The sequence below is a fragment of the Bos javanicus genome, chromosome 23 (genome assembly GCF_032452875.1).
Source record: "Bos javanicus breed banteng chromosome 23, ARS-OSU_banteng_1.0, whole genome shotgun sequence".
Lineage (NCBI taxonomy): Eukaryota > Metazoa > Chordata > Mammalia > Artiodactyla > Bovidae > Bos > Bos javanicus.
Window position 1 is genome coordinate 978,491 of NC_083890.1, and position 11,108 is coordinate 989,598.

Below are 11,108 nucleotides of genomic sequence, written 5' to 3' on the forward strand. Positions count from 1 at the left end.
TTAGAAAGATGGTAACGATAACCCTGTAAGGGAGACAGCAAAAGAGACACAGATGTATCAGTTCAGTTCAGTTCAGTCACTCAGTCATGTCCGACTCTTTGTGACCCCATGAATCAAAGCGTGCCAGGCCTCCCTGTCCATCACAAACTGCTGGAGTTCACTGAGACTCACGTCCATCGAGTCAGTAATGCCATCCAGCCATCTCATCCTCTGTCGTCCCCTTCTCCTCTTGCCCATAATCCCTCCCAGCATCAGAGTCTTTTCCAATGAGTCAACTCTTTGCATGAGGTGGGAAAGTACTGGAGTTTCAGCTTTAGCATCATTCCTTCCAAAGAAATCCCAGGGCTGACCTCCTTCAGAATGGACTGGTTGGATATTCGTGCAGTCCAAGGGACTCTCAAGAGTCTCAAGAGTCTTCTCCAATACCACAGTTCAAAAGCATCAATTATTCGGCACTCAGCTTCCTTCGTAGTCTAACTCTCACATCCATACATGACCACTGGAAAAACCATAGCCTTGACTAGGCGGACCTTTGTTGGCAAAGTAATGTCTATGCTTTTGAATATGCAATCTAGGTTGGTCATAACTTTTCTTCCAAGGAGTAAGTGTCTTTTAATTTCAAGGCTGCAGTCACCATCTGCAGTGATTTTGGAGCCAAAAAAAAAATAAAGTCTGACACTGTTTCCACTGTTTCCCCATCTATTTCCCATGAAGTGATGGGACCAGATGCCATGATCTTCGGTTTCTGAATGTTGAGTTTTAAGCCAACTTTTTCACTCTTCTCTTTTACCTTCATGACAGGCTTTTTAGTTCCTCTTCACTTTCTGCCATAAGGGTGGTGTCATCTGCATATCTGAGGTTATTGATATTTCTTCCAGCAATCTTGATTCCAGCTTGTGTTTCTTCCAGCCCAGTGTTTCTCATGATGTACTCCGCATATAAGTTAAATAAGCAGGGTGACAATATACAGCCTTGACGTACTCCTTTTCCTATTTGGAACTAGTCTGTTGCTCCGTGTCCAGTTCTAACTGTTGCTTCCTGACCTGCATATAGGTTTCTCAAGAGGCAGGTCAGGTGGTCTGGTATTCCCATCTCTTTCAGAATTTTCCACAGTTGATTGTGATCCACACAGCCAAAGGCTTTGGCATAGTCAATAAAGCAGAAATATATGTTTTTCTGGAACTCTCTTGTTTTTCCATGATCCAGCGGATGTTGGCAATTTGATCTCTGGTTCCTCTGCCTTTTCTAAAACCAGCTTGAACATCTGGAAGTTCATGGTTCAGGTATTGCTGAAGCCTGGCTTGGAGAATTTTGATCATTATTTTACTAGCATGGGAGATGAGTGCAATTGTGCGGTAGTTTGAGCATTCTTTGGCATTGCCTTTCTTTGGGATTGGAATGAAAACTGACCTTTTCCAGTCTTGTGGCCACTGCTGAGTTTTCCAAATTTGCTGGCATATTGAGTGCAGCACTTTCACAGCATCATCTTTCAGGGTTTGAAATAGCTGAGTGATCACACTATCGTGATTATCTGCGTCCTGAAGATCTTTTTTGTACAGTTCTTCTGTGTATTCTTGCCACCTCTTCTTAACATCTTCTGCTTCTGTTAGGTCCATACCATTTCTGTCCTTTATCGAGCCCATCTTTCAATGAAATGATCCCTTGGTATCTCTAATTTTCTTGAAGAGATCCCTAGTCTTTCCCATTCTGTTGTTTTCCTATATTTCTTTGCATTGATCGCTGAGGAAGGCTTTCTTATCTCTTCTTGCTATTCTTTGGAACTCTGCATTCAGATGCTTATATCTTTCCTTTTCTCCTTTGCTTTTTGCTTCTCTTCTTTTCACAGCTATTGTAAGGCCTCCCCTGATAGCCATTTTATTTTTTTGCATTTCTTTTCCATGGGGATGGTCTTGATCCCTGTCTCCTGTACAATGTCACGAACCTCATTCCAGAGTTCATCAGGCACTCTATCTATCAGATCTAGGCCCTTAAATCTATTTCTGACTTCCACTGTATAGTTTAGTGACTGACAAAGAGTATCTCCCCATCAATGATGATGACAGAGAGATGATGAGGACAAAGATCTATGATCACCATGACTTCCTCAGAATCCCTGTACCACTAACAGTCTGTAAACTCCAGCAGTTGTCACCATATACTGCTAATTTATATCATGTATATTTTTAAAAACTAACAAATTAAACATCTGACATCTCTTCACATACCAATAACACACACTGAGTGTTACCAACACACATCCAAGGGCAAATGTAATCACATAGTTCAGTGTGGTAGAGTTCTTGCCCTACAAACTGACCCCCAGACTTTACCTGAACTATATCTATAGTAAGGGACCTAAAACTTTGTCATTCATTTGTTCTTGAATTTTTTTAATCACTCTCTACTGCAGAAATTTTTTGGAAGTAGTGTTTCAGAGGGTAAGGTAAGCACTGGAGAATATGCTACAAATTATTTGCTTCCAAAAATAGTTTTTAAAAATTGAGCAAAAGGATATGGAGCTGTGACGTCTCAACTTTTTGACAAACAAAACGTGACTATTTCAGAACACTCCATTGGATAAAATGAAAAAGTCATGTAACATGGGTATTTGCTAACATTCATTTCAGAGATCAGTTATTAACCAGCACTCTATTATTATTTTTAATCTATTTCTATTTCAGTTCAGTCGCTCAGTCATGTTCGACTCTTTGCAACCCCATGAATCACAGCACGCCAGGCCTCCCTGTCCATCACCAACTCCCGGAGTTCACTCAAACTCATGTCCATCGAGTCAGTGATGCCATCCAGCCATCTCATCCTCTGTTGTTCCCTTCTCTTCCTTCCCGCAATCCCTCCCAGCATCAGGGTCTTTTCCAATGAGTCAACTCTTCGCATGAGGTGGCCAAAGTATTGGAGTTTCAGCTTTAGCATCAGTCCTTCCAATGAACAACTAGGACTGATCTCCTTTAGGATGGACTGGTTGGACCTCCTTACAGTCCAAGGGACTCTTCAGAGTCTTCTCCAACACCACAGTTCAAAAGCATCAATTCTTCAGCGCTCAGCTTTCTTCACAGTCCAACTCTCACATCCATACATGACCACTGGAAAAACCATAGCCTTGACTAGACAGACCTTTGTTGGCAAAGTAATGTCTCTGCTTTTTAATATGCTATCTAGGTTGTTCATAACTTTCTTTCCAAAGAGTAAGCGTCTTTTAATTTCATGGCTACAATTACCATCTGTGGTGATTTCAGAGCCCCAAAAAATATTTCATTGAAATTCACCATTGCTTTAAGAAAAGGATTATATTACAATCTATTAATATATTGTCTTACACTGATAATAGCTTTAAACAAACCAACTGGTCTTAATATAATTCCAATTAAGCTACATTTCTTCTCTGTATTCAGACAAGAACAAATACGGACATAGGAAAGGCTGGTGACATTATGGAATCATCTCCAAGGGTTACTAAAATATCTTTCCTTTCTACAGCTGCCATGGGGACACAGAGCTCCAGTCTAGATTTATACTTAATTAAACCAAAAATCTGGATCTCATATTGCATTCTGATTACCCAAATGGATTTATCCTGGTCATGCTAATTCTTACATAAATAATTAATGAAATATTAATGTATAAGAATGAACCTACCTTCACAAGAAAACCTTATAAAGAAATATATTATAACACAAATGAATGGCGACGGGTTATTATACATAAAATAAACACAAAAGACTTTGTGGAAGAAGGCAGCCCTGCTGGGTACCATGGGAACTAGGTAGTGGTTTCCCCAGATTTTCTTGTGCTTCATATACACCAAAGTGGGAGCTAAAGAGGTTAGCAAACCAAAAACATTGACAGAAAGAGACAAAAACAAAGGCTCAAGCAAAGCCTGCTCTTTCCAGCAGCAGGACTAGAAAGAGGGCAACCTTGCATGACAGAAAAAATTTAAATGACAAACACCCTCCCTTAGCCAAAGAACAGACATAGAAAACAAAACCAGGCCCCAAAACCAGTGTCTCATGCTCACCTCAGTCAAGAAAGGTAAATAGGGAGCTGAGGTGTCCAGCTTTTCCCTGCTGTGAAGGGGCACCCCTTCTCTTTAGAAGAACTGGAGGCCTGAATGGGCAACGAGGGTTCTGTTCCACTGGCAATGGGGACAGAGGCCATGTGGAGACCCAGGTGTCCACCCTCAGGAGCAGGAGCAATGCATACTCCCCCTCCAAGCCAGTGGGTGTCAGAGCAGCTTTCACCCCTGCTGGAACTTCTCCCCACCCATCTTGGTGTCACTAGAGGTCACATGGGGATCAACAAGAAGGGCCCTTCACTCTCCTGGGCACCTGGGAGAGCCTGGATTCTCCCTGCCCTGGGAACATCCAGGAGGCACCCCCACCCCCCACCCCTCTCCTCTGCTGGCCTGTGGTCTGAGACAGCCTGCCTTCCAGAACAGCATTTAAAGGTATGATGTGGTTAGACCTTGCCTTTAAATGAACCATTCTGATAGGGTGTGTGTGCTGGGGTGATGATGAAAAAGAGGGAGGATTCTGAGAGTAACAGAGAGAAGAGAAAACCAACAGTGTGTAGTGTTCAAAAGCCAAGGGAGAAACCAAAAAATTGGGAAAAGACCAACAGTGAAAAATACACCCAAGTACCCTGATGAGAGGTCAGAAACATCTTATTGGATTTGGTAATTAGATGATTCTCATTGGAGCCTCTGGTTGCAGGACAAAATGGGAGGCTGCAACCAGAACAGAGCTGTGGAAGGTAAACTGAGAAAGTGAGCAGCAGCAATACAGACTCACAGTATCAGAAACTGGAAGGAAACAAGGGAGGAAAAGTGTCTAGAAAGATTATTTTTGGAAATATTACTTTTGGAAAGTGAAATAAGTATTCTATTTTTTTTTAAAGTGATTCTAGTTGAATCATGTTTACAAGCTGCCCCAAGGAAAGATGGGGAAGAAGAAGGTGGAGCCACTAAAGAAAGGACATAATGACAGGACAGGCCTGGGGGAAGAGGGACACCAGGGTTAAGGATGCTGAGAACAAGTCAGCCTTGAACAAAAAGAGGCATTTCATCCTTGGGGAATGAAAAGAGTACAGGAGTTTCTAGGTAGTAGGAGGCTGAAGAACGTTGGAAGAGACAGATCCACTTCCCTTGATAAAAAAGAAGGATGAAATCAGCTGCCCAGAGTGACAGCCAAGCAAATGTGGAATTAGTCTTGAGCTACCTATGTCCTGGTCCAATCAGGCTCAAGTCAGACATGGACAAGCAAGCACTGACAGAAGGAACATATTTTAAAAACACTCATTAGAACCATCTTTCATAAGATAATTTATTTCATAATTTGGCTTATGAGTTAAAATTTCACTCAGCAATAATTCAAAAAATTAAGTACTAACGTGAGTCAATGTTCATGTTATTAAAAAATCAAACTTCAATTTGACGTCAAGTCCATAATGTCATTAAAATGCTAAGGACAATCTTAAAAGTATTATCTTATATTTTCTGCTTCAGTTTTTGCTTTGGTTGTATAAAATCTATATTTTAAAATATAGCTTACATGTCACAAACAGTATTTTTTTTAACCTTAAAAGAACCATGCCTGATGGATATTAGTTTTGTTGTTTTACCAATGAAGAAACTGAGGATCAGAAAGTAAATAAATGAAATATCCTTTATTTCTTAGTTGGCAGGGGTGTCAAGATTCTATCCCAAGTGTTTTATTTGTTAAAGCAGAATTTCTCCACTACATAATAAATATGTTTTAACTGCAGATCAAAGATATCTTTCAAATCAAAGAAAATCTTTAAGTTAATTTTTTCCATTTTTTGTTTTAAGAAACATAAATAGGATTATCCCAAATTTATTGGGAAAGCAAAGTGATTACACTGATCAAAGGAAAAGTCACATGAATACTAGTTTTTATCAGAAGTGGGTTTTAGATATTATACCAATACCTTTATCTTAAGAACACACCATATTTAAATATTTCAAGGAACACATTCAAAATTAAAAATAATCCTTACTGAAAATCTAAATGTAGTTAAACCACTATGAGTCAGCGTTTGTAAAAAATTATTGATCCTTGTTCTTCTCATTCACCCACACCTGCAAACAGGCCAATCCTAAATGGAAGGGCAAAATTTTCACAAAAGTTTGAAAAAAGCATTCAGAGTTTTTTAAAAATACTTGAACTGTTGGGATATTAGCAATATTTGACTTTATCATATGATGAGTAAACCAAAACAATGATGAATTTTCCAATATTTGTGAAGAGACAGAGAACTCAAACACTCTGAATTGGATAATAATTTATTAATCCTTCTAAAGGTATGGAATTACCATAATTGAACATATACATTTGAACAGATGCAAAAAAGAATATTTCCATGTATATACATTTTTAACTCCCAAGCATTGAAAATAGTTCAGTAAGAACATAAATCTGTCCCCAGTGCCCAAAATAATGTGTATGCCTCAAACTGCAATACAATGCAATAAACATATTATTAATCATTAACCTAAGAAACGGAAAAAGTTTCCAAAAGGTTTAACCACTGATTTTGGTATTCTGAATATACAAACTGCACTCCTTTGCATCAGGAGGAGTCCCAGATTTAATTAGAATTACAAAGAAGCATACAGATCATCTAGTCCAGCTCCTCAATTTGAAAGACAAGAAAACTGGCCCAGGGAAGAGAAATTTACCAAGATTCATTTTAGGCAAAAGTGGAATTAAAATCCAGGTATCTGGATTCACAGTTTAGTGTGCTTCCCTGAAGTATCATAGATATAAATAACCTCATCTAATTTCATCTGGCAAGCAAATTCAGAGACTGAGTGTAACTTCAAGGATTGTGCTGAATCTGCTGTTTTATCATACTTCAAAGCACCTTCCATACAAATAGATAATAAATAATATTATAATCCAGAAGAAAATTATTTGAATTACTCAAGCAATATTATACTATTCAAAACATATTATTCAAGATCTTTTCTAAGTAACAACATAGTACATATAATGTTCAGGCTCTTCTATCAGCTTTGTCAGACTCATTCCTATTGAAAGCACCCAGCCAAAACAAAGTGAAGTAATAAACTACAACAAAAATAACAAAATAACCAGCAAACTAGCACTTTTAACCCCATGACCTTCAATTCTAAGTCTGTAGTCACAATGGCACACTGATTTGCATCTACCACCAATCAAAACAGCAAAACAAATCATTATGAATGCTCAGTGGCTTACATCACTGACCTTGTATATATTACCTTCCAGAAAATCATTCTGAAGAACTGAATCATCTGGATCATTTTTATTACACACTCAGTCTTGAGACAGTCTGAACAGTGCTGGCTGAAATGTACTTCTTGGAACACCTTCTTTCCAAATGAACATCTATGTCAGGTGTATTTATAGCCACTGCCTTCAATCAGTACATTTCCAGGGGTGAGAAATAAAATTATCTCAACAACAATTTCCTATAGAGATTTGAAATAAGACCTAAGAATCTAGGTAGACGGCCTTTGAAAAGGCAATGAAAGATCTGTAATGTAAAATGTACGTTAAGGTTTATTCAGAAGGACACTGTTCCATGAGAACATGAAGAGGCTTGGGTACAATTAGAGAATTTAGATCTTGTGGATCTTTCAGCCAGTTGCAAAGAGTCTCTTTATATACTCAAGATTATTATCATTACTCACCTCCTCCTCCTCCTCCTCCTTATGATTCCTCTGAAATGTGGACACCTATCTTTGTTTCTTCCTTAGACATTTCTCTATTTAGGCATTTTTTACTTCTAATTCGTTACAAAAGCAGAACATGCTTCCCCCTACTGGGAAAATATTAAATTACAAAGTACATAGGAAGATGTTCCTAAGTATCAAAAAACCAAATTTCTGAGAAAAATAAAATGTTAAGGAAATGTTAAGGAACCAGGTGCACTTTTCTGACTATTTTACCACAGAGAAATACTTCCATACTCTGTTTAGAGCTCCTCACATGCATTGCTTTAGTTTGGCAGTTTTCAGTACACTAACTCTCATTAATGACTGATGAATTAATCATCTAGCCTACTGTCCCCAGAAGAAGTCCAATTAGCAGGTCTGAGAACATGATTAATTTGTAAATTTTTCTATTTTAAAGACTTTGCCAGCTAAATGAAGACATTTCTGGAAAATGCATTGAAATAGATGATTTAAGAACACAATTGCATTTTTAATCATTTTGAACATTTGTTAATCCATTAATTTTCAATGTCCCTATTATTTTATGTAGTTTATTTATTTTTAATAGAGTACAGGGAGAGTTTAATTTTTTAACTGACTTTCATTTACAATTTTAGGTTTCATTTTTTTATTCAGTAACCAAGAAAGTAGTAAGAAGGACTGCATTTTCCATCCCAAACCCTCTACAAAATCAACTTGTCCCCTGAAAAGTAGTTTATTTGTTTCACACGTTCAATATTTCAATTGTTGTTTTTCTTAATTACTTAATATACAAAATAGAAAAATATCTGATACTTTATTGTTGCAAATAATAATCCATCAATAAAACATTTAAATAAGTGTAATGCCTATTTAATTCGTACATGGAGGATTAGAATTTCTCTTTCCATGTAAAACTAAATCTCACAAAAGAAAACATTTCTTTTGATGCTGAAGGGCTGAGGAGAAGAAAGTTACTACTTTTAGTTTTGCTAAGTTCCTAAGAACCTAAGCAACAAAACTGCATTGTAGTCAATTTGATGATGAAGCAACTCATTACTGAGACATTCATCCCACCCCCCCAAAAAAAAGCCTTTAGTTTTTATAAAGGTAAATGTAGATTGCTACAGATATCTTGGGTACCTTTAGCAGTTAGATAGCACTGTTTCAAGATAAATGGAAGTAATTAGGTTAATATTTCTATCATACAGAAGTTCCTGTGTGTGTGTGTGTTTAAACAACCCTTCAAGAGAACACAAAAGACAAGATATTTATGTTCCTCGGGGAATTAAATCTCTTTTAACATTAAGGCACACACACACACAAACTGCACACTTGGTGCAACAGTTGATCAATCGTGGAGGGTTCCCAGGGACCAGCATCTCCCAGAGCACCCAATCATCACACCTCAAATAAACGGATATGCATTTCAGCCACTTCCACATTCACAAACAGAACACGCATAATTTAATCTAGGGTAATACTAAGACTTTCCATAGGAAAGACTGTAATTAGACTAAGGAAATCAAAATCACTTCTCAATCAGAACGGAAAGAGAAATAAGAGAAAAGTGGGGAAAGGGAAAGAAAAAGAAATACTGATTTGTAGATAAGAAGCTCATCGAACACCACACTGATCACCATTCACTCCAAACTGACTTCCCTTCCCTTGGCGGAGTTAAAACATCCCGGTGGACCACTCAGCTCCTTAACGTCGCTCCATCAGTGATCCTAAAGTGCACTGTCTTCACAGCCAGCGCCCGCCGCTCCGGGCTACCCGGATTCAGCCGCGGATGGAGTGAGGGAGTAGCACCCGCCTCCCAAGGACCAGCTCCGCCGCGGCTCTGGGCGAGCATCTTCCAGGGCAGTTTCCGCGAAGGAGACAGGCGTCCTCCCGGACTCCGCTCCCCGAGCCCCGCCGCGGCTACGGGGGACGGCGGTCTACGCCCACCCGGGGGCAAGTCCTACCTTCGGCCAGCAGGCGCGAGGCGTGCACGAAGGACGGGTCCAGGCTGTCTCTCTCTGCCATCAGCTCAGGCAAGTACTTCTCCTCTTCCATAGCGCGGACTTCGTACGGCCCCCGGCCAGGCTCAGGGCTCCGTGCGCCGGACGCACGTTCCCGCCGTCCTGCTCGCCCACCGCCCGCCCGCCCGCCTCAGCTACGGCCGGGGTCTGGCGCCCTCTCTGGGCCGTCGCCGCCCGCCCCGCAGAGGGCAGAAGCGGTGCGAAGCCTCCCGGCCGGTCGAGCGGCCGTACCTCGCTCCAGCCCAGGACGGCTTGCTCCGGCGGCCTGGACAGGGAGGCGGGCACAGGGCTCGTCCCGCCCTTGCCAAGCGCTCATTGGCGGGTGTGCCTTGAGGGGCGGGGCCCGCAGCGGCTGAGAGTCGCCATTGGGCAGCATCGCACGTCGGTCGGCCGAACTGGCAGGAGGCGGGGCCGCCGGGAGGAGAGCAAGGAAGGTGCGCGTGCTTTCTCCTCACAGCCGGCGCCCTCAGGCTGTTAGGCGCGCTCCGCTGTGGAGCCCAGGTGTAAGGAGCGGTCTGTCTTCTGCGGAGGAGCGAGCGTAGAAGAGCAGGAAAGGCCGTAACCGAGAAGCCGGAGTCCGAGACAGCGGGGAGATGGGGCGAGGAAGCGCGCAGCGAGGACGGGAGAGCGCCGGGAGCGCCTCAGGAGCGCAGAGGCGACTTCTCCCGCATCCGGAGGCTCAGGTGTTCCCTCTCCTGCCTGCACACGCGCTCGGTGCGCAGAGATCGGCGTCGCTCCCTCTCTGGAAATACAGTGAAGACTGCTTGTGATGGGTGGCTGCTGTTTCCAGTGGGCTTGACCTGTATCTAGGGGATGCAGTAGATGCTGCATTGATGAACAAATTGATGAACATCATTGATGAACAAATAAAGCGGCTCCGCGGCTGTATCGCCGCACAGCAACGCGCCTCCACTGGACAGTCACAGCGGGACTGACTGGGTTTCTTCCGTCCGTTCCTCCTTCCCCAGTCCCTATCTATAGGGGCCTTCTGGAAGGAGGCTGAATTTTAAAACTGAAAAGCCACATAATCAGTCTGTGAAGGAATTAGAAAAACATGTGGAAGAAGGAAGGGACTAGGAAGCAGGCAACGACAGTTGCTCCGCCCTCCCCGTTTCTCCGTCATTTAGGATGTGCAGTCTCTTTCGCCAAGTGCAATTGCTATTCCTCTTCTGATAAAGCAGAGTTAAACCCCCCGGGTATCACCAACACTGCCCATCCTTGTCTCACAAATGCACTTGAAAATGCAGCTTTAGTACTTTGGATATTACAAAATAAATTTTTCCACCATTTCTTTGCATAAAGTCATTTTCTAATTCGCCTCTCCCCCATCATTTTTGTTTGTGGAAGAAGGAGGGCTAACTTCCCTATAAATA

General features: G+C 41.4%; 1 protein-coding gene across 8 annotated transcripts in view; it reads right to left on the reverse strand.

Moving 5' to 3' along the window:
- Positions 1-9,987, reverse strand: part of KHDRBS2 (KH RNA binding domain containing, signal transduction associated 2) — a 750,813-nt gene extending 740,826 nt beyond the window's left edge. For all 8 annotated transcript variants that reach the window (XM_061397774.1, XM_061397773.1, XM_061397769.1 and 5 more), the window contains exon 1: positions 9,679-9,987. In XM_061397774.1, the coding sequence (XP_061253758.1) occupies positions 9,679-9,769 (91 nt within the window). In that variant the 5' untranslated portion in view covers positions 9,770-9,987. The remainder of the gene's footprint in view (positions 1-9,678) is intronic.
- Between the last annotated feature and the right edge of the window lie 1,121 nt (positions 9,988-11,108).